General features: G+C 35.9%; 2 protein-coding genes and 1 pseudogene across 4 annotated transcripts; all 3 read right to left on the bottom strand.

Annotated features, from left to right (window-relative positions):
• Positions 1-8385: 8385 nt before the first annotated feature.
• On the bottom strand, positions 8386-11831 carry LOC143602610 (E3 ubiquitin protein ligase RIE1-like). The gene is made up of 5 exons (XM_077079658.1): positions 11200-11831; positions 9644-9742; positions 9409-9541; positions 9184-9333; positions 8386-8646 (listed from the first exon to the last, which is right to left on the bottom strand). Exons 1-5 carry the CDS (start codon positions 11712-11714, stop codon positions 8488-8490), a joined length of 1056 nt encoding a protein of 351 aa, XP_076935773.1. The 5' UTR covers positions 11715-11831; the 3' UTR covers positions 8386-8487.
• Positions 11832-14242: 2411 nt separating this feature from the next.
• On the bottom strand, positions 14243-20236 carry LOC143602609 (histone-lysine N-methyltransferase SUVR4-like). 2 transcript variants are annotated; one of them, XM_077079657.1, is made up of 9 exons: positions 20138-20236; positions 18314-18521; positions 18107-18221; positions 16528-17438; positions 15580-15839; positions 15415-15481; positions 15275-15325; positions 14551-14651; positions 14243-14442 (listed from the first exon to the last, which is right to left on the bottom strand). In XM_077079657.1, the coding sequence occupies exons 2-9, from the start codon at positions 18506-18508 to the stop codon at positions 14376-14378; spliced, it is 1767 nt and encodes a 588-aa protein (XP_076935772.1). In that variant the 5' UTR covers positions 18509-18521; positions 20138-20236; the 3' UTR covers positions 14243-14375. The 2 variants fall into 2 exon arrangements, with proteins under 2 accessions (XP_076935772.1, XP_076935771.1); XM_077079656.1 differs by lacking the exon at positions 20138-20236 and having other exon boundaries at positions 18314-18531.
• A 1949-nt stretch (positions 20237-22185) lies between these two features.
• Positions 22186-26188, bottom strand: LOC143602607 (oxygen-evolving enhancer protein 2, chloroplastic-like; annotated as a pseudogene). The gene is made up of 4 exons (XR_013147882.1): positions 25777-26188; positions 24339-24571; positions 22731-22781; positions 22186-22638 (listed from the first exon to the last, which is right to left on the bottom strand). The product of XR_013147882.1 is annotated as an oxygen-evolving enhancer protein 2, chloroplastic-like (transcript).
• Between the last annotated feature and the right edge of the window lie 846 nt (positions 26189-27034).

The raw sequence follows: 27034 nt of genomic DNA, 5'->3' as shown, positions 1-27034 counted from the left end.
ACTATATTGAGAATCTACATTATAATATAGTTCACATAAGATTTATTGAACTCAAAATATATTGCGTGATTAACCGATCGGTTTTCCGGCGACAAGGGTTTTTTATAAATAAAAATAATAATAATAATAATAATTCGACACTTGATTTCATAAAAGTCATGTAATTGTTACTAATATTAATATATAACGTTAAATGGATGGCAAGAGTTTTGAATTTAACATTCAGACTCTTACCAAAAGGATTTATACAATTATTTAACATAATCCTCTTAATTCTAAATAATCTAAACAGATGGTGGCCACATGTTATGATTGAATTTGCATTTATATATCACACCATAAATAATATTCATTACAGATTATTAGTGATTAACAATTGAGGTGTGTTTGAATTAAGAAAACGATCACACAGTTACACGGAGAACACCAACATGAGTACATATTGAATGTCACTATTAATATATTCTACCCTTTAAAATTCGGATTTAAAGTTTAGTCACCGGAATCGTATCAGAATTTAAGAACTCAAGATTATACAAGAACATGAAAGGTGAACAAGAGCATAACTATTACCTCCAGATCCGAACAAACTGAATGTATCTAAAAGCAAGGGCGGTGGAAGTAAACGGACGCATGACGGTGGCTGTCTCTTACTAAATCCAAGAGATCAATATGGCAGCGGCGAAAAACTGGCGTGATGGTGATGGTTATCTCCGGTAACTGGTAGCGTTGACCGCATATTTTCGGTAAATCATAGAATGGTGGTGGTTGTGGTGAATACGGCAGCGAGGAATGAAGGGGCAGAAGGGGTTTTAAAGGGGATTGAGAATTGAATGAAAAGAATATTAAACTCCTAGTTTATTTGAAAATTTGTTGAACAAGATAAATCTTGAAATCATATCCAATCTTGTTAATTTAATTCATTTGATATTGTTTTATGCATGAAAAATCCTACACGTATATACATCTAGAAATTGTTGCTTACTCTAACAATGTAAAACTCAAGATTCAAAAATTCAAGATTGAGATATAATTATCGATTCTAGAACTATTATAATTAATATATATGTTTATCTTTAACTAAAAAAAATACGAGTTATTATAATTATACTCCCCTAAAAAAATTTCGTCCTCGAAATTGTAAGGCAGGGACACATACTTTCGGATATAACGGAAACGAAACAAACTTAAACTTTCATAAATTCAAACATGACAATTGCGAAGTCTTGGAAACAAATATTAGGACATATAAAACAGAATTCATATGAAATCAAAACCATCCAAACTGATATCACCAAGTGCTAAAACGGAAATAAATACGGATATTGGGAACAAATTGTATCCTCCATTTCCCATGTAGCTTCTCGTTCAGAATGGTTCTTCCAAAGAATCTTAACGAACGGGATAGTTTTCTTGCGCATAATGCGTTCTTGACGATCAAGAATAGCTTCCGGTTCTTCTTCAACAGATAAATCCTCGCGAATCTGATGGAGCGGATAGGTAACAACATGTAACGGGTGGTAATTATACCCCCTAAGAAAAGATACGTGAAAGACCCTATGCACATGAGATAACTGAGGTGGTAAAGCCAAACGATAAGAGACGTTGCCAACTCTTTCAAGAATTTCAAACGGTCCGATGAATCTTGGGCTAAGTTTTCCCTTGATTCCAAAACGTTGAACGCCTCTACAAGGTGAAACTCGCATGAATACCCGATCACCGACATTAAATTCCAAAGCTCGACGATGTCGGTCTGCATAGCTCTTCTGTCGACTCTGAGCCTCTTTTAGCTTCTCACGAGCAATGGTAACTTTCTCATTTGTAATCTGTACCAACTCGGGCCCTTCAATAATTTTCTCACCAACCTCATCCCAACAATTAGGGGCTCTACACTTACGACCATATAAAAGCTCGAATGGCGCCATACCGATGCTAGCTTGCCAACTATTATTGTAGGCAAACTCAACCAGACTTAAATACTCGTCCCAGTTTCCACTCCACTCTAAAGCACATGCTCGAAGCATATCTTCGAGTGTCTGAATGGTACGTTCTGACTGACTGACTGTCAGTCTGAGGGTGAAACGCGGTACTGAATCTCAATCTAGTACCCCATGCGGCCTGCAACCCCTTCCAAAAACGCGAAGTGAAACGTGGGTCTCGATCACAAACAATAGAGACGGGGGTGCCATGGAGTCTCACAATCTCTCGAGTAAAAATATCGGATAACTTACTGACTGAGAATCCTTTTTGAATCGGAAGAAAGTGAGCCGATTTTGACAAACGATCGACTACAACCCAAATAGCATCATTTCTTTTGAACGTTTTAGGTAGTCCGGTAATAAAATCCATTGAGATATCATCCCACTTCCATACCGGAATGTCAAGTGTCTGAAGTAAACCCCCAGCTCTTTGATGCTCAGTTTTAACTTGCTGACAAGTAAGGCATCTGCTGACATAACTGGCCACGTCCTCTTTCATACCGCTCCACCAAAAATGTTGACGAAGATCCCGATACATCTTTGTGGATCTGGGGTGGATTGAGAACGGTGAACTGTGAGCCTCGGCTAACAACGACTCCCGTAGGGTGGAATCGCTAGGAACACATAACCGTTTCCCACACCAAACTACGCAATGTTCGTCTTCTCTGAATTCTGACTGTTTACCAACCTCCAAATTCTGTATAATTGCCCAAATTTCTCCGTCTTCATATTGCGCACTCTTGATTCGAGAAATTAGATCAGGCTCAATCTGAAATCTGGCTAGATATCCATTGGTATCACCAAAATGGAGACCAATACCCAATCTATCCAGATCATTGAGGATATGAGGTTGTAGCTGAAAAGAATTTATCGTTCCGGAACTCTTCCGACTAAGAGCATCGGCTACAACGTTTGCCTTCCCCGGATGATACTGTATGATAGCGTCGTAATCTTTTAGAAGTTCTAACCAACGTCTCTGCCTCATGTTCAGCTCCTTCTGAGTGAAGATATATTTCAAGCTCTTATGATCAGTGAAAATATCGCAAGTCTCTCCATAAAGATAATGACGCCAGATTTTCAACGCGAAAATAACTGCAGCGAGTTCGAGGTCATGCGTCGGATAGTTAACCTCGTAAGGTTTCAACTGTCGTGAGGCGTATGCAATGACTTTACCATGCTGCATTAAAACGCAGCCGAGACCTTTCTTAGAAGCATCACTATAAATTTGGTATCCACCCGTGCCTGAAGGAAGTGTAAGAATCGGATTAGAAACCAATCGCTTCTTTAGTTCTTCAAAACTCTTCTCTCGATCATCATTCCAGGAGAACTTAACCTCTTTCCTTAACAGTTGCGTGAGGGGTAGGGCGACGGCGGAAAAACCTTCAACAAATCGGCGATAATAACCGGCAAGGCCGAGAAAACTACGGACTTCTGAGACTGAGGTAGGTCTAGGCCAATTAGTGACTGCCTCGATTTTAGCCGGGTCCATTGAAATGCCTTCGGCCGACACAATGTGACCCAAAAACGCTACCTTGCTTAGCCAGAACTCGCATTTTGAGAATTTTGCATAAAGCTTCTTTTTACGTAAAATCTCGAGTACGATACGAAGATGATCCTCATGTTCCGCTTTACTTTTAGAATAAATTAGAATATCGTCGATGAAGACTATCACGAACTTATCAAGAAATTCTCGAAAAACTCGGTTCATCAAGTCCATGAAAACGGCGGGGGCATTGGTTAACCCAAACGACATCACCAAGAATTCATAATGGCCATAACGAGTACGAAAAGCTGACTTAGAAACATCTGAATCTTTGATCTTAAGCTGATGGTAACCAGATCTCAAATCAATCTTAGAAAAACATTTGGCGCCTTGAAGCTGATCGAATAGATCATCGATACGAGGCAAGGGATAACGATTTCGAATGGTGATTTTATTCAACTCCCGATAGTCAATACAGAGTCTTAATGAACCATCCTTCTTCTTCACGAATAAGACCGGTGCGCCCCAAGGAGAGACACTCGGTCTAATAAAACCCAGTTCCAATAATTCTTGTAGCTGCTCTTTGAGCTCCTTAAGCTCCAAAGGTGCCATACGATAGGGTGCCTTAGAAATCGGCTCGGCACCAGGGACAAGATCAATAGTAAACTCTACCTCGCGATCAGGTGGAATTCCAGGCAATTCTTTAGGAAAAACGTCCGGAAAATCACAAACAGTCGGATAATCGGAGATTTTGGGTTCATTAGAAGATGTAGCTTTAACCGTAGCAAGAAATCCCGCACAACCGTGCGATAGAAACTTATGAGCCTTAAGCGCAGAAATAATTTTTAAAGATTTTCGAGGCTGGGTCCCCTGATAGATAATTTCGGGACACTGAGGATTTCCAAATAAAACACGACGAGTCTGACATTCGATCGTTACATTATGTTGCGATAACCAGTCCATACCCAGAATAACATCAAAGTCGCTCATATGCATAGGATACAAGTCTGCGGCACGGATAACTGAATTGATTCGGATTGGACACTCATTATAAACGTGAGAGATAATAGTGGTGTCTCTCAGAGGAGTAGATATCACTAAAGGGTACTCTAAGGTAGTAGGCATAGTCATTAAATATTTAGCAAATAAGAGTGATACCACAGAATGTGTCGCACCAGTATCAAATAAAACATACGTATCACGATCACCAATTTGTAAATTACCGGAAACCATACCTGGGGCATTAGCTGCATCATTAGCTGTAAGTGTAAAAACTCGTCCTCCTGCAGCAGATCTAGCATCTTCCCTAGTATTAGCCCTAGGGTCCCGCTGAGGGCAGTCTCTGATCATGTGTCCTGCATCTCCGCATCTAAAACAACGACCTTCAGCTCGACGACAAGCACCTCCATGACGTTTCCCACACGTGCCACACAGAGGAGTATTTCGGTTTTGTTGATTAAGTGGTTGAGCTCTGGTGGGGTTATGATGTTGTTGCATATTATTCTGTGCGGGCCTATGATTCTGGTTTCGATTTCCCCCATTTCGTGGCTGATTGTTGAAATTCCTATTAGTACGCTGTCTACGGTCTCGGGGTACAAGGGACTGTTCGGTTCCAACTTGAGAAGAAGATTGACCCTGATTAATTTCTCTAGGCCGCTTACGACTTTCATCAAAAGATTTCTGGCGGTGTTTCTTATCATTATCAAGGTTCTTAACCGCATCAACTATCTCATTTATGTCATTAAAACGGAGGTTCAAGATAAACTTCCTATCTCGGTCACAAATGGCCCACTTGAAATGGTTGGTCTGTTGTTCTTGCGTGCCTACAGTTGGGCCAAGAAAACTAACCAATCGACTGAAACGATTTTTAAACTCAACGATGGGCTCATCATTAGCCTGAATAATTGAAGAATATTCTCTCAAATATTCACTGCGATCAGCATCAGTGAAATACTGTTGGTAAAACAAAGTACGGAATTCATTCCAAGGAAGTGTAGCAGCATAATTGTCTCCACCACGGGCAGCTTTCAGTGTCTTCCACCATCTGTGAGCGTCATCTTCAAGCTTGTAAGTAGCTAATCGAACCTTAAACACATCTTCAACACCCAGCACTTCAAACAGTTTCTCGATGTGCGCGATCCAGTTTTCAGCTTCTACTGGAGAACTAGCAATACTAAAGGATTTTGGCTTTTGCTTTTGAAAACGCTCAAGCCAGACATGAATACCAACAGGAGGATTGTTGCCTCCAGCATTGTTTCCACTGGTGTTGTTGCCACCGGCGTTGTTACCACCGACATTGTTGCCACCGGCATTGTTCTGCTGCAACTGTTGTATGATGTTAGGGACTGCCGCAGCAATAGCCGCATTGACGGCGTTAACGACAAGGGTCGCAAGAGGTGGGTCGTTTCCAGCATCATTCCCGTTTTGGCGGTTAACACGTCTTCTAGGAGGCATCTGAAAGTAAGATAACGTATGAATTGAACGATAAGGATTTACGGAATACGCGAAAGACGAAAAGGAAAATCCTAACCCGACGTCTACCCATTAACTCACATTTTTAATTATTTTCGTGTAAGTTTTCTACAAGAAATAGCCTGGGCTCTGATACCATAACTGTAACACCCCAATCCGGAGCAGGCTGACATGTCACTATTACAGATATCATAGACCAAACAAAAACCATTTAAATGAAATGAAAAGAATCCCATGGCAACCAAAAGAGTTAAAAATACTGAAAGAAATTCTAAGTCAAATTTATTAAATGCTTAAAGAAAATTAAATCAAGTCCTTATTCTTGAGCTTCATTTTACTCTCATCACTGATCTCCCCGATTTCCCGAATTACCTGTTAGCAAATAAGACAGACACAAACAAGAAAATATGGCTGAGCCAAAAATTGCCCAGTAACGGAGAGAACAATAGTACAGGTAAAGGCATACATAAGACAAAACACATACTGAAATAAAACTGAAACTATTGCGGATATAAAACCACGTTTTAGACCGAACTATAATTAGATGCGAAACATAATCCGATACACGATCGGGACGTAATCTGAATATACTCAAATTTAACCAAATGCATATACACATATCAAAACGGACCAGAAATATAGCGAAACAAAATATAATTACTAATATACACGACGATGATGTTAAAATAAATAGGTCGTGTGATACGGAAGCACCCAGAGCCTAAACAGAGGGGTACACAGCTAGCTAGTCCATGCACCAAGGAGACGGTGTGGGTGGCGTGCACACATTGTTCCATCTCAAACAGAAGTCAGGAGTCAGGAGTCAGGAGTCAGAAGTCGGAGCTAAGATCGATCTATACGCCTCTAAGTGGCCAAGGTACTACATGAGTACTTTCAGAGACGCCGTGAACTTTGATTACGCACTGTCACGATAAGTGCCATGTCAGGAGTCAGGAGTCAGAAGTCGGAGCTAAGATCGATCTATACGCCTCTAAGTGGCCAAGGTACTATATGAGTACTTTCAGAGACGCCGTGAACTTTGATTACGCACTGTCACGATAAGTGCCATGTCGTTGACGCCCCAACGACAAGTCAGAAATGCTCGGGTAACAGAGTACTGAACTAAAGTCGTATAACTAAAATATATTATATAAAATAACTGAACTCAAAATATAACCGACGCGTAACGAAAATCCGTACTACAAAGTAACGGAATAGAGTCAATACTAAAAGTGAACAAAAACAGAAACCGTACTACAAAGTAACAAAATAAAATTTATACTATGAGTGACAGAAACCAGAATCCGTACCTTAAACAAAGCAAAAGAAAAGATAAGGTTGTCTTCAACTATATTGAGAATCTACATTATAATATAGTTCACATAAGATTTATTGAACTCAAAATATATTGCGTGATTAACCGATCGGTTTTCCGGCGACAAGGGTTTTTTATAAATAAAAATAATAATAATAATTCGACAGTTGATTTCATAAAAGTCATGTAATTGTTACTAATATTAATATATAACGTTAAATGGATGGCAGGAGTTTTGAATTTAACATTCAGACTCTTACCAAAAGGATTTATACAATTATTTAACATAATCCTCTTAATTCTAAATAATCTAAACAGATGGTGGCCACATGTTATGATTAAATTTGCATTTATACATCACACCATAAATAATATTCATTACAGATTATTAGTGATTAACAATTGAGGTGTGTTTGAATTAAGAAAACGATCACACAGTTACACGGAGAACACCAACATGAGTACATATTGAATGTCACTATTAATATATTCTACCCTTTAAAATTCGGATTTAAAGTTTAGTCACCGGAATCGTATCAGAATTTAAGAACTCAAGATTATACAAGAACATGAAAGGTGAACAAGAGCATAACTATTACCTCCAGATCCGAACAAACTGAATGTATCTAAAAGCGAGGGCGGTGGAAGTAAACGGACGCATGACGGTGGCTGTCTCTTACTAAATCCAAGAGATCAATATGGCAGCGGCGAAAAACTGGCGTGATGGTGATGGTTATCTCCGGTAACTGGTAGCGTTGGCCGCATATTTTCGGTAAATCATAGAATGGTGGTGGTTGTGGTGAATACGGCAGCGAGGAATGAAGGGGCAGAAGGGGTTTTAAAGGGGATTGAGAATTGAATGAAAAGAATATTAAACTCCTAGTTTATTTGAAAATTTGTTGAACAAGATAAATCTTGAAATCATATCCAATCTTGTTAATTTAATTCATTTGATATTGTTTTATGCATGAAAAATCCTACACGTATATACATCTAGAAATTGTTGCTTACTCTAACAATGTAAAACTCAAGATTCAAAAATTCAAGATTGAGATATAATTATCGATTCTAGAACTATTATAATTAATATATATGTTTATCTTTAACTAAAAAAAATACGAGTTATTATAATAGTAATAGTACGCAACAAGAGTTGACGTATATGATACTGCCATTTATTGTGGTTTTAGTTGAGTTAGTCAAGATTATGTTTCCTGTTAGGATTTTACCTGTACTCTTTAAACCTGTTCATTTAAAGCGACACGTGATTTGCATACCGGACAAGTGGCCTTTAACCTTAGCCATTTCACGATGCATGTAGAATGGAAGTGATGACCGCAGAGAAGTAAATGAAGTGGTTCACCGTCTTCATAGTGGCTGAGACATATACAACATTCCTGAATAATACATAAAGATAACAACAGTATACATCAACCAACATGTAAAAAAAAATGATGCTAAAATTAATAGAATATAGCAAATTATAGAAAATATTGAAAAGAACTGTTTCGGGTCAACCCAGTTGACCTGAATAATAAAATTACCCGTTTGACCGTTATACAACCAGATTCAAACTGTTCTACATACTCACTTATGTCTGCTATTTAAAATAAATTATACATAACTTACAGTACTTGTAAAAGACAATATTATTATTTATCAGTAATAATATAACCTTTGAATAATTGTATGTGTCAAATAGACTACTGTGAACAACTCTCATTTGTTTGACCACTTTGACCTATACGAACCAATCCCGTTTTAGCTATTTTTTATTTGACCCGTTTTAGATTAAACACAAACCATTTAGACCCATTCATAAGTAAATGGGTCAAAATTGCTTCCTCTGTGCACAACTGGCTATTCAATATTAAGTATCATAATGTGATTAGTAATTAGCAGCTTTTAAATAGTAAGAAATCATTTTATCATACCGCATATTCAGTATGAATAACTAGTTCAGTAGAATAGTCCGGGCCATTTGTTCCTTTTGGGATCATTCTGCATTCACTAACACCAGGTTCCTCCACGTTAAAAATTTCATATACGGGCAGTCTGCTGATGTCAGCCTCTGATGCACGTTCCTGTGTATTCGCATGGTTGTAAACATCAGCAAGAAATAAAATTTTATTGAACTAAAATGTTTTCATCCATTTTACCTGGCGCTTCATGTAATACATGAAGGCGAGAATGCAAGGCAAGCAAAAACAATAAGCAGCTGCTAGTAAAAAATAGAAAAGAGAACGGAGGATGAGAAAGAACACGTCCATAGCCAAAAATGCTAGACTCAACCTGCAATCATTTGACAACAAAGTAAGAAAAAAAAAGGATAAATTTGAAAGAAATAGCTAGAAGCATGATTCATTATAAACCGTTCAAGAGTCAACACAATACCAGAATAGATGTGGAGTGGCACTATTATTGTAAGATACAATCCAAACGAATCCAACCACCGACCACAAATGATAGAGCACTTCATTAAGCAAATCCCATCTGAATATATAAAACATCGTTAGGGCATTTCAATCATAATAATCGATCAACTGCTTCCAAAAACTTTTGTACAGTGTCAAATAATGTTGTGATTCTTGTGGGAATAGGGATCATGTATTTTTGCAAAAACATCAAAGATGATATTTAATTTAAAAATCGCACTAATGGCCCTGCATAAACATTTAGCTAGCTTCAAAAGGCAAGGCGAAGACGCAAAAACTAGACTGTGAAGAGAAACATTAAAAATAGGCATCTGCTCCCTGAATCCTGTTCACGATCTGTTTTTTCCAATATAAAATCCCTCCATCGGTTCACTATATGATACTTGAAAATTCATGCTTAAGATCCCATTCTAAATTGCATAAACTCAGCATTTTTAGTAGGATTTGATGAAGTAAAGAGATGTATTGGGGGTGCAAATATATTACTTTTCTAGGATATGCCTGAAGCATCACATATGCAATAATTTAGCAGCTTAATCAAAGTGTTACTCTTACCATATTCACATCAGTTACATTAGTTTTTCATCTTTATGAAGCATGTAAAATCTTAAGCGGTCAAATATGTATCATTCTAACAAAGCGTACCTAAATTCCCTAGACTACAATAAACAATGAGCTTACTCGTGTTGAACTTAACTAATCTCTTAACATTGAAGAAACTTGGTGATGAAAGTCCATAAGCTTCTACTTATTTCATTTTTGGTTATATAAACATGACTTTAACTGTATTAAAAATATAATTGCACTTTAACTTGCAGATAAAATTAGAATTTATGAACAATCAATCACAATCGTAGTATATGCAGTTGACCAATATGTTACTTATTCTGAAACAGTTTCCATCTTAAACTAACATAACTTTCTTCCCAGACTACACTAGGAAAATTAATCAATTATTCATTCTCAGGATGTTGTTAGATCCGATAAGGTTCAAGCTTCTAATATAACTCTCAGATTTAATCTTTTCTAACTAAGTGTAAATTATATATGGCAATCAAGAACAATCAAGTACAAATTAATCATCCATACAAGCTTGCTTATAATCAAGAACAATGGGCTCATTGATGAATCTGGTCTGCCAACGAAAGTCAAAGCTGACCGGCTTTAATTGTATAATTGATCATCTTTACAATTTTGCACCTACTTATAGGCCATAAACCAGTTCATACGAGGAGACTACACCAGTTCGTTTAACAGAAACTGTCAAATGTCAATAACCGCTAATAACGACCTTTTGACTTTTCATTTCTGCCCTGTGCCCAAATTTATACATAATTCTATCTAATCTAAATTTGTTCAATCCTACTACATATATACATAAATTAAATAATCCGAAGCTTATAATATAACATTTCATACGTTTATTCGACCAATAGGCAACTAACTATATCAGACAAATAACACCAGAATTCTCAGACCTAATTAGTTATAATACTGAAAGCAGCATATATTCACCTAATCGGAAGAACACAATCTCCATCGTTCTGAATCTCCGAGCTCGAACCACCGCTAGTCAAACCGGTAACTTCTGAATTCACATCAACTGATTCTCTCATTCTCCTCTTCCTATACTCCACCAACAAAACCACCACATTCGCCACACAATGCACCGCGTAACCGCAAATCCAAACCCTAAGTCTCACACTCCTCTCTTCCCGCGCAATCCAAAACACCATAACAACCGCAACCACCACAAACGCGAGGTTCCACACCGTCTCCACAGCAACAACTGGAACCGAGTAGCCGAACTCCTCTCGGTAATCCTCCATCTGTAACGCTACGTTCTGGCTCACTATCAATGATGCGCCACGTCGGCCGGCGAATAGGCCTAGGAGCATTGGAACTCTAGTTGAAGCTGTGGCTAATTCGGCGGATGGCGGTACGGTGAGGTGAGGTTGAGAGAGTAACGGCTCGTCTACGGCGGTGATTTCGGTTATCTCCGGTACTGGAGTTGTGATCTCCGTCGTCATTGTGACGGTTGAAACAGAATGGTAACGGTAGTGAGTTTGTTTTGAAATTGTAACGGTTTGTTTATATATAGGTGGGAAAAAGTGTAGTTTTGGCTTTTATGACTAAAATGTACGCTTCATGGGTTAATGTCGATAAAATGTTCATTTGACTGGCGAATTCTTAAAATGTTCATGCTAAAACTTTTCGGGTGGGACAGTTTTCAATTATTATCTGACGGGATTTTAAACGAACAAGATTCTGCCACGCATCGAAACTTCACCGGGTCGCTGGTTTTTTAAAAATTGATCATTGGAGCGGACAAGATTATTTAGGCTTTCAATGAGATTATTTTGGCTTCCGACGATATTTATTTTTCCATCGCATGAAAAAATATTTTTGTCTTTCGGCTGGATTTATTTTGGCTTTCCGACAAGGTATTTTTAGACAAATGACAAAATCTGGTTGGTTAAAAATTCGTAGTGTGATTATTAAAAGTGCAAGAAACATGTGGATTATCGTCGAAGTTGTGTCTCCTCCGGCGGTGGTGGAACGGTGACGTGAGTTTGAGAGATTAACGACTCATCTACGGTGGTGATTTCCGGCACCGGTGTCGTTACGAAGGTTGTAATAGAATGATAATACCTCTAAGGTTTTAGTGTTTTGACAATAAGTGGTGTGATTTTTAAAAGGATAATGATAAAAATATCTGTCTAACTAGTAGACAAGACAAAATGTCTATTTTAATAATCAATTCCCAAAAATGTCCACACTAAAACTCGTTTACCGATGACTTTATAATCATTATTCCGCGAAATTTTTTTACCAGCCAGATTTTTGTCACGTGTCATAAATTTGCCGTGCTGTTAGTTCGTTTTAAAAAAATTGTCAGGACCGACGGAATTATTTAGGCTTCCAACGAGATTATTTTGATGAGATTTATTTTGCCATCCCATGAAAAATGAAAAGTTGGATTTCGGCTAGATTTATTTTGGCATCCAAGGAGATTTACGCTGCCATACGATGAGATTTTCCAATAAGATTTTTGACATGTGGCAAAATCTGGTTGGATAGAGAGGGAAATAGTATAGTTTCAGTTTAACACTTAGGGCGTGTTCATTTCACAGAATTCGTGGGAATTCAAAGGAATTGAAATTAAAATCCCATGACATGGCGTGTTCGTTTCGTTGGAATTGAAATTGGAATCTTAATTCCATTTTGGTGTGTTCGGTTCAAAGAATTGGAATTGGAATTCAATTCCTTCAAATTCCTTAAAATACAAGGATTTCAAATCCTCCCAACATGTAGAGGAATTCATTGGAATCTTTTCTCGAGTTTTTTTTTTTTGTGTGTTAACGAAGACAACGAATAAAACATTTTAGCTTTTTTACTTTTTTGGTTTTTAATTTATATTTTGATTTATGATTTTTTTTTATTATTTTTGAATACTTTTTTAGGGGTTTTTGATCTTAATAGAAAACCCATTAAAAAATTCAAAAAAATAATAAAAAAATTATAACACAAAATATAAATAAAAACAAAAAATCTAAAGAGACTAAAATGTTTCTGCCGTTATCCTCGTTAAAAAAATAAAAAAATAAAAAAAACTCAATTCCGATTCATTTGTCAAACGAACACATAAAAAATGTAATTGGATTTCAATTCCAATTCCTATGGGAATGTTTAGATTCCAAATCCAATTTACTTCTAATTCCAAATCCTATGCAAATTCCAATTCCAATTCCATTCCATTATGTGAAACGCACACGCCTTTAGGTTTAGTGTTTTGACAATAAGTGGTTTAGATTATTTAACCACTTCAAGATCATAAAAACTAGAAACACTCCACTTTTGTGAAAGAAAAATGATTTGTGTGATTTCCAATTGCTTTGATACGTCATAGTTAGTTATGGGGAGGTTTGGTTAAGTTATTTTCAGCTCGATCAAATAGAAACCGAAAATTTCGGCTTTTGGAAAATGTTAATTGGCGAGTGAGTGAGTGAGTGAATAGGTAGAATGATTGCCTTCTCTCCCAATGTATAATACCTTAAGATTATGGTGATGAGGACTGCAGTCCCTTGTTCGGACCATATTTTGGTATCCTGTTATTATCAGGTTGGTTATTTTGTTATTGGTGGTCCCTTGTTTTTATGAGATTGATTTTTCAGGATACCAATTTGAAACTGATTACGTCATTTATTTCCAGTCAAGTCAAATTAGTCATTATAACTTGTGTCACGCCTTATACGGGTCGTATAAATATTTTCTCCATATCATACGGCCATATTTATAATTTGTGATATATTTACTAAAAGGTAATGACTTTGGTAAGAAAAATAGAAAATTGTTTAAACCGCCAAAACTGAAACGTTAAACCGTTCGGTTCAAGCAACCCGTCTTCCTAAACCTTAATTAGCGCTTCGGCTTAGCATTCTCATAAACAACTAGCCTAACCGCATAGTGAAAACAACTAAAATTCACCTCTTTAAATACAGAGGTGTAACCTAATTACAGATAACGAGATAATAATAGTAAGTCGTTAGTAACTATTTTAATATTCAAACTAAATAATCATCTGAATATTCAAACAGTATATAGAATAAACCCGACTAAGAGTAGCAAAATACATACATGATCAAGTCATTTATAAACTATTAACACTACCAAATACTTCATGTCTATTTTTAAATACTGCAACTCTCCAACTCCATTCTTGCAACTATTTGATTGTCACTAGCCACGCCGCGCCTACTTCCCATGTCACGCCATTTTATACAAAAAAAAAATAATCATGATAAATTATCTGTTAAATGTAGTATATAACTTTTGCTTATATAGAAACCCGAGTGAAATATATACTTACTTTTGTAGCGTTTAATCGCCTTACATAATTTACTCCCACATTTACACGTGAATGCCTTCACGGGGTGACTATCGTCATCAAAAGCAATACCATAATCCTGCATTCATTTTACAAACACGAGCTTAACATCGTCATCCTAACATATATGTCATAGTTAGAGGTATAAACGAGCCGAGCCGCTCATGAGCTACTCAAGACTGTTCGCTAAAAGATAAAACCGAGCTGAATTTAAGCGAGCTCAAGCCTAACAACAACCTTGTCTAATAAATGAGCCTGAGTCCGTGCTCGGGCATCACTTATCGAGATCAAGTAGGGTGGCGAGGCTAAACGAGTCTATTATTTATTTAGGGTATGGTTTAAATACAAATAACTTTTGTCGTGAGAACTGTACAAATAACTAGAGTAATTATTATTACACTATAACGTCTGAACTAGAGTAATTATTGTTACACTATATTATTTTTTATAACATAATTACTCTACTTCAAAACTGTAATTACTCTAGTTATCTGTATGTTTACTCTAGTTATTATTATTTTATATAAAATTATGATAAAATCAACTAAATAACATAATGTTACGTTATATATAAAAAATTATAGTTAAAAATTAGTTGATAAATAATAAATGAGCTAAGCTCGAGCTTGCAAAACTACTCACGAGTTGAGCCCGAGCTCGGCTTATTTACACCCCTAGTCATAATAATACATGGCTACTTACCCAAGTTAATTCTTCCATAGCTTTTACCTCCCTAGTAGTGAAAAACGCATGCTGCAAATTCAAATAACACGTAAATTTGTCATATGAACAAGTAAATACTTGTAACAGATACATCACAATAAAAAACTAAAAAGTAGTACATGGTAATAGCGATGATCCAGCGGCTCCACTTCAACCGGGATCTCAACTATGTTAGCATCCACACATCTATCAAACAAACCAAACATTTATTCAGTTTTTATATATCAAGAAAACAAATAAAAGTTTGGATTAAACATTTAAACGCATAACATGCAAACAAATACCTATGGTTAATGAAACGTGCAACGTTCCCGAAAGACGTGGCATCTAAATAAAGAGCCTCGTTATCTTTTACGAAACGTTGTGAACTCCAACCAGCATCCAATACGACAGCATGTGAATGTTCTTCATTCTTGCTTTGTTCTTGTTCAAATAACTCACTATTTGTTACAACTTCGCCAACATACTCGCATACAAATGCCCCCCTCGGTAAGTCCTTAAGTGTCCTAAGCCCCCAACCCTTTCCCTCGGGTGTCATAAATACCTGCAAAAAAAAAAGAATGTAATGTTAAGTTAAAGTTAGGGGTGTGCACAAAACCGAAAAAACCGAATCGAAACCGATACAACCAAAAAAACCGAACCGAAAAAATCAGACTGAATTAGAATCCGACGGTTCGGTTTTGAACTTTAGCAAAAACCGAAATATTGGTTTTGGTTCGGTTTTGTATTTTGTTAAGAACCGAAATAACCAAAAACTTAACTGTAACCATTAAAACAAAATTCTACCGACGACCATTTGTTTAGTTTTAACATATGGTTAATAACAAATATATTTGGTTGTTACATATGGTTAATAAATAAAAACTAATAATACTAGTACTTTTAGTTTTGATTTTGATTATTGATTTTAAATGTATATTTTCTTAGCTTTTAATATTTGAAGCACAGATATTCAATATTCTATTAATCATTAATTTTAAAAAAAAATATCGTGCCCAATTTCAATATCTTGGGTCAAGTGTTTTATTTTGCCAAAATGTTTTGGCTCGATTAGCAAAACCGAAAAAACCGCATCCAAAACCGAACCGAACCCAAAAATCGAAACCGAACGGTTTTTATAAAATCATAAAACCGAAAGTTTGGTTTTTGGTTCGGTTTTAGACAATAACCGCACCACGCACACCCCAAGTTAAAGTCCACAACTAAACATTTTGTGAATTTTTACAACTAACCTGCAGTTTAGCTTGAACGCCTCTCTGAACAACGCGGTTTCCACAGTTCATACCACAACCGCACTTATGCCAGCATTCCTTTATAAACGTCTTAACCAAATGACCTTTACACGAACCGAATGGAGACCGGTTTGTCTTTGTCTTACTCCTTTTCAACCTCTCGAGTGGACAGTCATCACAATAAAAGTAGTCGTCTTTCGTCGGTTTCACAACAATATCAATGCATCTTTTAAGAAATGTTTCATCCACTAACCCGTCCTTCGTGTAAGCAAACTCACCCCCGGTTTGTCCCGCACAAGCACACATAACTTCACGCGATAAACAATCACCAAAACAATCCGGACAGCTGTTTTCATCGGATATACTCGCCAGCATTGACTTCACATTTGCAGCATTATGGCTAACGTTTTTCTGCATGTAGGTAAACGCAGGTAGTTTCTCGTTATCAACCTCGTTAACTAATGATACGTTTTCTTTTTCCAAACCGCGAGTTATATCATCCACCGTGTAGTTCTTGGGAATAATAATATTAGCATTCCCTTGTGCGGTGAAACCTTGGCATATGTCTTTTAAAACTTGTGCGAGAGACAATCCCGTTCCAAAACCTTGAAACTTCTCTTGATATATATTCTCAACGCGCTTTATAACATATTCATGACTAGTACTGGACCCGAGAGGATGTTTAGATACGGAAAAGGTGAATTTAACTTCACCGTTGGACGAAGAAGCTATGTCAAACTCGGATGACAGAGGCGATGGTGGTACATCATTCTCATTCTCAATATTATTATTATTATTATTATTATTATTATTATTATTATTATTATTTTTATTATTATTTGTATTTCTGTCAATATTGTTATATTCTAAACACAAGTTTTCGGCATTCTCAGATGAAAATCCTGCAGGATCTGCACATATTTTAAACAAATAGTTAACCATTCAAACAAATAATCAAACATTATAAAAACTTAGATATACATAATATAGGGTAAAGTTAAAATACAAAGAGAGACAAAAATGAGAAGTGTGAGAAGGATTTGTGGCCACACAAAAAAAACCCCTTAAAAATAAATTCAAAAAAAATATTAAAAAAATCCTAACTCAAAACATAAATAAAAAACGAAAAAATTTAAAAACTAAAATGTTTCCGCCATCATTCCCGTTCAAAAAAAATAATAAAAAAATGACGAAAAGACACAATGCCGAGATCAAAGACACAATGACGTCAATGAACAAAAGACACAATTATAACTAAAAAAAGACACAACAGATCGCAATATATAACACAATGCCGAACAAAATATAACACAATGTTGAGTAATATAACACAATATAAAGAAAAAATGACACAATCTATGACGAAAACAAACTCAAAACACAATGATAAACAAAAAGACACAACAACTTTTTTCACTCACCATTGTGTGTTTTTTTTAGAATGAGAAAGACGGTGGAAACATTTTTGTGTTTTTACTTTTTTCGTTTTTTTAATTAAATTTTGAGTTATGATTTTTTTATTTTTTTTTTCAATTTTTTGTTCCCATTTGTAGAATAACTTGACCCTACATATACATACTTGAACACGAGGCATCATTGCTTCTAAATCGAGGTCTTCTTATCAACGGTTCAACTTCTTCATCTTCTTCTGGATCATCATAAAATTCGAAGCCGTGTTGCACAATTTCATTATTCTGCATATCATATCATTAATCATTTAGTTGCAAAATATTATATATAATCTGGCTATAATATGATCAACATTTACCAAATTGGTCGTGAGTACCTTAGGGCCCTCGGGTTCAAAAATAGCGTCGATAAGCACTTTATAGTCGTCATCCTCAATATACGTCCAGTTCTTTTGATAAACCAACAAGAGGGGTTTCAATGCAGATCTTACTTTTCTCGGAGTTACGTCAAAACGCTTCATCGCTTCACATGCTTTTTTACTTTTTTCCAGATATAGTTTCGATGGCGCCATCAGTAAATCCAGCCTACACATTTAATAACAGAAGATACACATGAGCATCTTAATATCATTATATCTTTTCTGAAACCGCAAATCAAGTTACAGACTATGCAATCTTAGGGGTGCAAACGAGCCAAGCCTGAGCTCGACTAGGCTCGAGATCAGCTGGTTTAACTTACAGAGAGCTCAAACTCGGCTCGTTTATTATTATTTCCCGATTAATTTATACTATAACCATATATATTTCTACATTATAATTTTATATATAACATAAATATTACTATGTAGTTATTTTTTTCATAATTTTATATATAATAACTGTTAGTATTTCACGACCTGCGTGTTGCAGACTTGCAGTAGAGCCATTGAAAACAAATACAAATTTAACACGTTAATCCGCAAAACAGTTTAACGTCTTCGAAAGTTTATTTTAAAGAAAAAATCTTCTATGTAAAACCATGCATTATAGCAAGGGCGTTGACAATATCTGAAAGCTTATGCAAAAAAAGTCAAGCGTGTTGCATCGGTACCGTTAAACCGAACAAAAATTAGACACTAAAACGTTGAACCACGCACACTCGTTGCGGCATGTTAACTCGCAGCTCAATCAGATTTGAATTAATAATAATAATAATAGATAAACAATTATAAAGTATAGAAAATTAAAAGGTAAACCATAAGGGTTATTTGGTACTTATACTAATACTCAATAAAGCATAGAAATTTTTATATGCAATAGAGGTTTGTACACATAACTTTAAGACTTGTACATACAGAAGAAACAATGTATTTTATGTTAAATAAAAAATTTATGTAAATAACAGGCTCATGAGCCCGCTCGAGCTCAATAAGTAAAGTTCAAACTCCATTTAAGCTCTGCTCGATTCGAGCTTTTAGCAAGCTGATCTTGAGTAGCTCATGGCTTGGCTCGTTTACATCCCATAAGTTATCTTGTACATATACTAATACTCTTAAGGGGAGAATTTTACTTATACTAATACTCAAGAATGAAAACACAAATATATTGCATGCAATAGAGGTTTGTACACATAGCTTGAAGATTTGTACATGTAGAAAAAAACAATTAAAAAATATATCAAAACGCACAAAATTGAATAGTAAAACCTAATTAGATGTCACAACCATTTTTTGCTAATGTATAGGTAATTAATAATTATATAAATATATATTCAAGGGCAACAGGTTAACCTAACACATAAAAAAGTCGCCGAACAAAATAATAAAATAAAATAAAAAACTATCTAAATAATAGGCGTGTGAGCTACCTCGAGCTCAATAAGTGAACAGAGGGCTTGAGCTTGTTTAAGCTTGGCTTGATTCGAGCTTAAAACAAGCCGGTCTCGAGCAACTCGGCTCATCTACATCCCTAGGCACATGGTGTTTCTATTTCCGTACAATACCAGAATTTCATGGGTTTATGCAAACATTTTTATGAGTTTGAAGTAAAATAGGCGATCATAAACATTTAACTAGAAAAGTAACAAAATATATTTAAAAATGTTAGGGTTTTGGGTGTGAGAAAAGATCATCAACAGTGTAATGAGTTGAATTTAGTTTTGGTTTATTAAATAAATAAAATGTTGGTGATAATATTAGGCGGTTATGGAACAAGAAACTTACAGACAAAAGCTGCTTCAACTTGGAACAAAACGTTGGGATTTTAAGTTTAAAAATTTAACTTCATGTTTTGTTTTTGTGTGTCTGATGAAGATGAAAAGGTTAAGAAAGAAACCATTGAAATAAAATGGACAATGATCAAAAAGATGTTTTTTTTATTTTTGTTTAAATATAGAAATAGACAAATAGTTAGATGGATGGTGCTTGTAGTATGTACATATGGCAAGGTTAGTCCTTAGGTTTCATTTATTGTATTATTTGTTTCTGTTGTTCACTCGGATGGCAGATATAACATAAATAGTCCTTCGAGTGGTTGATTTCTAAATTTGGAGAGGGGGGTGCGGTTATGGAGGTGGCCGGAAGATTGGTGGGCAGGGATGCAGGTCGGGCATACGCCAAGAAGAATTGGTGTTGGGGAAGGTTTTATTTTCGTAAACCGAACATTAGTAGTAAGGATATTTTGATGACTTTATGAAAAATCAACAAAATTAATATTTTTTATGGCTGGTATAATGGCTATACGAGTCGTATAGCTCTTACATGACTGACTAAGGTACAAAGGGGGCATGATGACAGCTTTTTCAGTCTATACGGGTCGTATAGCCCTTATACGAGCCGTATAAGCTTCAAACATCTGACGCTCTCCGACACATGACAAAATTATGCACCATATACGGCTCGTATAGCCAGTATACAAGTCATATAGGTCCGCAAAGTGTCCAAATAACCTATGTGGTGTGTGAATAACCTATGTATGTGTGTTATGTGTGGGCAAATAATAATAGCAAAATGAATGAAATTAATCCTAATATGTATAACTTTTCTTGTAGTTTATTCATAAAAAATGGTGTTCTTCAATTAGGTATATATAATTCATACCTAATTTTCTTTATAAATAGTTTATTTGATTAATTGGCTGATAATAGTTTGCTAATCAAGATTTAAATGTATTAATTTTCGACTCAGGTTAATTAGTTACAAGACATATACAAAAACTAAACTTCAGGGTGTCTAAAATTCAACATAAAACTGTCTAGTAACAGTTACATTCCAGTTTTGGGCGTTTTATTCAATTTGAGTGAAAAAAAATTAATAGACTTCTAGTACGAATTCATCCCAATTTGCTAATGTTTATTGGTGAGACTACCCCTATTTAAGTATTTAACTGACATATTAATGATAAATTTAGCACCTTTTTTCTATGAATGCCACAACTTTTTTCTTTTTTTACCTGAAATACACTTTGAGCACTGTCTGTAACGTGTTACGTTCAAGTAACCATTAAGAACAAAACCTATTATTAAAGTATAAAAAACTAAATCTATAGGATGAATAAACTACATTTTAATTAACATGTCTTAGTATACTTCATTGATAGTTCATTAAATTTTGAATGTAAAAAATCATAAACTAGTAGTACTTTTATAGAAGGCTCTTTCCAGAATATCGGTAGGCCGTGTTGTAAAAATCTCGACTAGACACTGATTAATCTTTGATTAATTGCTAGTCCTCACTTCATTGATTAATTTTGGGCTAGGCGGCTAATTAATTGGTCAAAGGTCAAATCCTACAAAAATCGGCAGTTTCCAGCGAGATTCCAACCAAAATCAGCGCTTTGTGTCGATATTCCGACCAAAATTAGCGGTTTCCGACGATATTCCAGCAAAAACCAGCGAGATTCCAACCAATTTCCGACCAAAATATGTTTGTGTACATATAAAACTAAAAATTACATATAAAAATGTGTGTTTGTATATATAAAACTGAAAAATATACACCAAAGTCTGATTCGATTAATCCAGATTAATTGCTAGTCCCCACCCCACCGCCCGACTAGCGACTGACGATTTTTACAACTGGTAGCGTACCCTACCGATGCGCAACACCAATATAACACAGACATGAAGTTCATATTTTCTAACAATTCGATTTTTACAACCGGTAGCGTACCCTACCGATGCGCAACACCAACATAACACAGACATGAAGTTCATATTTTCTAACAATTCGGTTTCAATGGTCCGGTACCAGTACTAAAAATGCCCAAACCGGTACGGTATCAGTTCTTTAGCTCCTTTTCGGTCTCGATATTCTCCCGTACCGTACCCGTATACCATCTCTTCTTAGCTTTCAATATATAATTTAAAATGTACAACTTTAATTAGCTTACATCAAAACTTATTACTATCAACAATTTATAAAAATAACTTTGTAACACAATACAAAATAACATATTAGTTACATTAAGCTACATTAAAGGAAGATGCTGCTGTCTCAACAAACTTCCTAGCTCCCTTAAACCACCTCTTGTCACCAGCCTGTGCCTTGCATATATACAATTTACCGTTCGACACAGTCGTGGTGATCAGTTGATGTTTACCGCCCTCATCTCCGTCCGCAGTTCTTGTCAAAACCGACAAGCGATAGTATTGCTTCCCGTCGATCACTGGAGTTGAAGCTTCTAGTAAGTTAGCCGTCGCAAATGTATCTTCGTCGAACCCTCCCTGACATTATCATTACAAAACAAGTTAATTATACTAATGAGTCTTGATGTAACACACTGAGTTAAATGTGATTCGGGTCAAATGTAGATTACCTCGGACGCAGTTTGGCCGAAGTAAGCTTGCTTCCCAAACAAATAATTAATCTGTAAATATAAAGAACATATCAATCAATCAATCAATCATACCCAGTAAAATCCCACCGTCAGCAGAGCTATAGGTAGGGTCTGGGGAGGGTGGGATGTAGGCACACCGTACCTCTATCCAAAGAAATAAAGAGGTGGCTTCCAGAGAGACTCTCGGCTCTAAGAACATGTGTATGAAGCAAAAAAAGGAAATCAAAGTTTAACAGTTATATAAAAAACTACTACTAATTATAATAATATTAATAAAAAGGTCACAGTTTAACCGCAATATAAAAGCTAATAATAATAATAAAATATGTAAGGGAAATACCATTATGGTATGTGACCTAAATAAGTTAAGTCTAAGCCCTAAGGTATTCAATTCTCTCTAAAAATCCTTAACTTTAATTCTACTTCTCCACGAATTCCTATCCTCAACCATGTCCTCGAAGAGGTTTAGGTCTATCAAATCATGCCTAATCCTCTCATCCCAAGTCAATTTCGGTCGTCCTCTACCCCTCCTCCCCTCTATAGTAATGTTTTCTACGGATCTAACAGGATTCGTCGTCTGTCTTCTCTTTACATGTCCAAACCATCTCAATCTCCACTCTCTTATCTTGTCTGCTATGTTCGCCACCCCTAAACTCTCGCGAAGCACAACGTTTCTTATCATTAATAACAGGGTGTAAGTCGTGTCAGGTTGACGGGTTGAATTATTCAATTATTCAGCCCAAACATGGCGCATATTTTTATTCGTGACAAAAACATTAATCTTAATCTTAAACCGCACACACTTCAAATCATGTAACCCAAATAAAACCTTATTATTTTAAACGTGTCAGACGGGTAGCAGGTAATAATATCAGGTTTGTAGGTTGTAAAAAAATGGGTTAAATGGTCATAAATGGGTTGTAGGTCAACCTATTAAAGTTAACATGTTGGTGGGTCAACCCAACATGGGTCAACCCAACATGAACCGTTTTATTAAACTCGTCAACCCAAAACACACCGTTTTATTAAATGGGTCAACCGAGCACGGCCCATATAAACAATAAACATGTCAACCCAAAACAAATCGTTTTAATAACGGGTCAACCTGATACTGCCAGTTTGATTAAATGGGTCAACCGAACACGGCTCATTTAATTATACAGGTCAACCGAACACGGCCCGTTAGATAAGCCGGGTCGACCCAAACACAACCTGTTTAATCAAACGGGTCAACAAAACACGGATCATTAAATTAAAAGGGTCAACCGAGGCCCATTTAGTTTAACGGGTCAACTCAAACTCCACATGTTTATTTAAACAGTTCAGCTCGAACACGACTCATTTAATTATACAGGTCAACCAAACACGGCCCGTTAAATTAACCGGGTCAACCCAAACACAACCCGTTCAATCAAACGGGTCAACAAAACACGGATCATTAAATTAAAAGGGTCAACTGAGGCCCGTTTAACTAAACGGGTCAAGTCAAACACGACATGTTTATTTAAACAGTTCAGCTCGAACACAACCCATTTAATTAATAAATTTCACATGTGAACTCAATGAACAAGTGATTGATTTGATTACTTGGGATAAGAACTCCTCCGGGGAACCATAATCGGTGATCGATTTCTTGTCCGTAGGGGTTACAATGACTGCGAGATTGCTCGTTGTATCGAAATTGTCTTCGTATCGGAGAATCTGACCCGGGAACTCTACCTCCTTGCTCGGGTTCCACTTCGCAGGTACCGACAGCTTGAACCCGTCACCGTTGTATGGCAAGAAGTCTGTGTTCTTCTTTGGTTTACCAAAAACATTTGCTGGCATAAACAGAAACACCTTCAGTGCATATATTATGCTTCCAAATTTTTACACAATCAACAAGTTGAATTCAATAAAGTTGCAAGTTTCATACAAATTTTAAGTTTGCAAACGAGCCGAGCCGAGCCACTCGTGAGCTATTTGAGCTCGGATCAATAAAAATCTTGAAACTATCTGAGTATTTTTTAGATCGAGCCGAGGCCCGAGGCTCAAATAAAGCTTATTTGGTTATCAAGCTCGAGCCTTGTTTGTTTTCAAGTTTCACGCTATTGGACTTCTACGCATTAGTTTCACACTACACAACCGAGCTTGGGCAGAGTTTTGACTCGTTTAAGGCACTAAACGAGCTCAAGCCGAGCTTAGGATCGTTTAAATGTTTTTATGAAAAATATACAAAACATAAAAGTAACTAAAAACGTTTATAAAACAATAAAAATAATAAACGAGCCGAGACGAAGCTTCAGAAAACAATTCATGAGCTGAACTCGAGCTTAAAAATAAAAGCTCGAAACAAGCGAAGCTTAAACTCTCATAAGTCAAACGAGCCAAGTTTATGTCTCATCAAGCTCGGGCTCAACTTATTTGCATCCCTAGAGGCCATGTAAGCCTCAACTGCCGTCTAGGCCCGATAATGATGGCCCAAAATTTACATTATAGTTATATTGTAAAAATAATAAATAAATAAATAAAGCTTACACTAAGTTTGTGAAGTCAAAAAATAATTTATTTTTCAAATTCAATAAAATCAATATAATAAAGCTCAATAATAATAGTAAAAACAAGCTCAATAATTTTTTTTCTAAATCCAATTAACAACCATCTAAAGGATCTACACTAATAAGAAATAGCAATATAAGTAAATAAACCGATGCAAATACAACTTAGATTAACGTGCCAAACAATGCGAGTCAAATTGTGTAATTATATATACAAGTAGTGTAATTACAATGCATAAAACACCGACTTTAAATAGTTACACTATTTTATTCGCATGTTTAGTACAGTTTTTTTAGTTTTATTGTAAAGTCGATTTCTCATTAAACTCAAAATGATTAAAAAAAGTGGCAGACAAACGGACAATAAATTGCGATGCAACCCTTTTCTAGTTTATTCGTTAACTTTTCCCCACGGCATGTTTATTCATTTTTTTAATAAGAGCCTACAGCTTTTTTTTTTCTTTTTACTCAAGGGGTAGTAGGAGTACCGGGTTGACCGTACGCTGCATCGGCAGGTGACACTTTGGTACTAATAGCAGCTGCTCCTATTAAAACAGTTAGAGCCAACCGACGAGACACTGGCTAGTCCGTGGTCGACTGGCAGACAATTAGGTGGTTTGGCTTGTTTGAAAGTTGGCAAGGTTGTGTAGTTTTAGTTGGTGTGGCTAGTGGGTGGTGAGGTTGCAATAAGCAGACTTTGGATGTCATTGTTGTATTGTATGAGAGGTATGTAACGTGTGATATTGGAGTGACTATTGTAGGTTGAATAATAATAGAGTTATGATGTTTGGACTTTGGATAGGGAGTTATATCATAAGTTGGTTTTTGTACTTTTGTGTTTTTTAAAATATTAAAGTGGGGCCACTAGGCAAGTCTACAAGCTTCCTTAACTTTCTAGTGTTTTAGTCTTTTAGAAGATAAAATTTGTAGACATGTAATATGTTTGATCAATTTAGAGCTTCTGAAAGTTTTCAAAGGTTAGAAACATTAAACAAACTAGCATTTAGAAAAAAGAACAAGGCATATAATTACTTTTTATAGAGTAAACTGCTGATTTCGTCTCTATGATTTGTCTTAATATGTGTTTTTAGCTCAATAATTTTAAATTTGCAATTTTTGTTCTTGTGTTTCTATTTTACTTGCAATTAAACCCGAACCCAATAACTCCGTTAAGTCTGGTCGGAAAACCCATCTACGTGCACCTCACATAAGGGACAACTTTGTTTTTTTTCTCCCCAAGTAAACCCCAACCCCTCACGTGAGAGGCTTTGCAAATTAAGGCTTGGGTTTGTTTGGAGAAAAAATGACAAAATTATCTCTCATGTCAGGTGAACGCTGATAGGTCTAATATAACTAGACTTAACGGTGTTAGTGGTTCGGGTTTAATTGCAAATGAAATGAAAACACATGGACGAAAATCAAAAAATTTGAAATTGTAGGACTAAAACCGTAAATTAGGCAAACCATATGAACGAAAACTATAGTTTATCCGTTTTTATATTTACAAGTGATTTCGTAGATCTCATAGTCAGAATTGATTATAAATAACAGGTGTGTAAGGTATACATATCATACTTTATTTTGTTATTGACAAAGGCATTCTCTTTAAATAAATGAAAACTGATAATTGTTCAAACTAAGAGTAGAAATTAAATTAAATTTTTAGATAATTGACTTCAACAAACAATCTTTTAAACTCCATATTTTTATATAACGGAGGGCGGAGTGTATCACTCGAACCCACAA

This window comes from Bidens hawaiensis, unplaced genomic scaffold (genome assembly GCF_021521415.1).
Source record: "Bidens hawaiensis isolate Kalapana, Puna unplaced genomic scaffold, B.hawaiensis_p1.1 tig00059197_1, whole genome shotgun sequence".
NCBI classification, from domain to species: domain Eukaryota; kingdom Viridiplantae; phylum Streptophyta; class Magnoliopsida; order Asterales; family Asteraceae; genus Bidens; species Bidens hawaiensis.
This window is presented reverse-complemented; position numbering and strand designations above follow the sequence as displayed.

Excerpts from the sequence above, each read along its gene's own strand:
- LOC143602610 (XM_077079658.1), bottom strand. The coding sequence starts at position 11,714 with ATGACGACGGAGATCACAACTCCAGTACCGGAGATAACCGAAATCACC. Across the intron at positions 9,743-11,199 it reads GATTGTGTTCTTCCGATTAG|ATGGGATTTGCTTAATGAAG; the intron begins GTGAATATATGC and ends TTATATATTCAG. Across the intron at positions 9,334-9,408 it reads TGTATTACATGAAGCGCCAG|GAACGTGCATCAGAGGCTGA; the intron begins GTAAAATGGATG and ends GCGAATACACAG.
- LOC143602609 (XM_077079656.1), bottom strand. The coding sequence starts at position 18,529 with ATGTGTAGGCTGGATTTACTGATGGCGCCATCGAAACTATATCTGGAA. Across the intron at positions 18,222-18,313 it reads TTGAACCCGAGGGCCCTAAG|AATAATGAAATTGTGCAACA; the intron begins GTACTCACGACC and ends TATGATATGCAG. Across the intron at positions 14,652-15,274 it reads CTATGGAAGAATTAACTTGG|GATTATGGTATTGCTTTTGA; the intron begins GTAAGTAGCCAT and ends AAATGAATGCAG.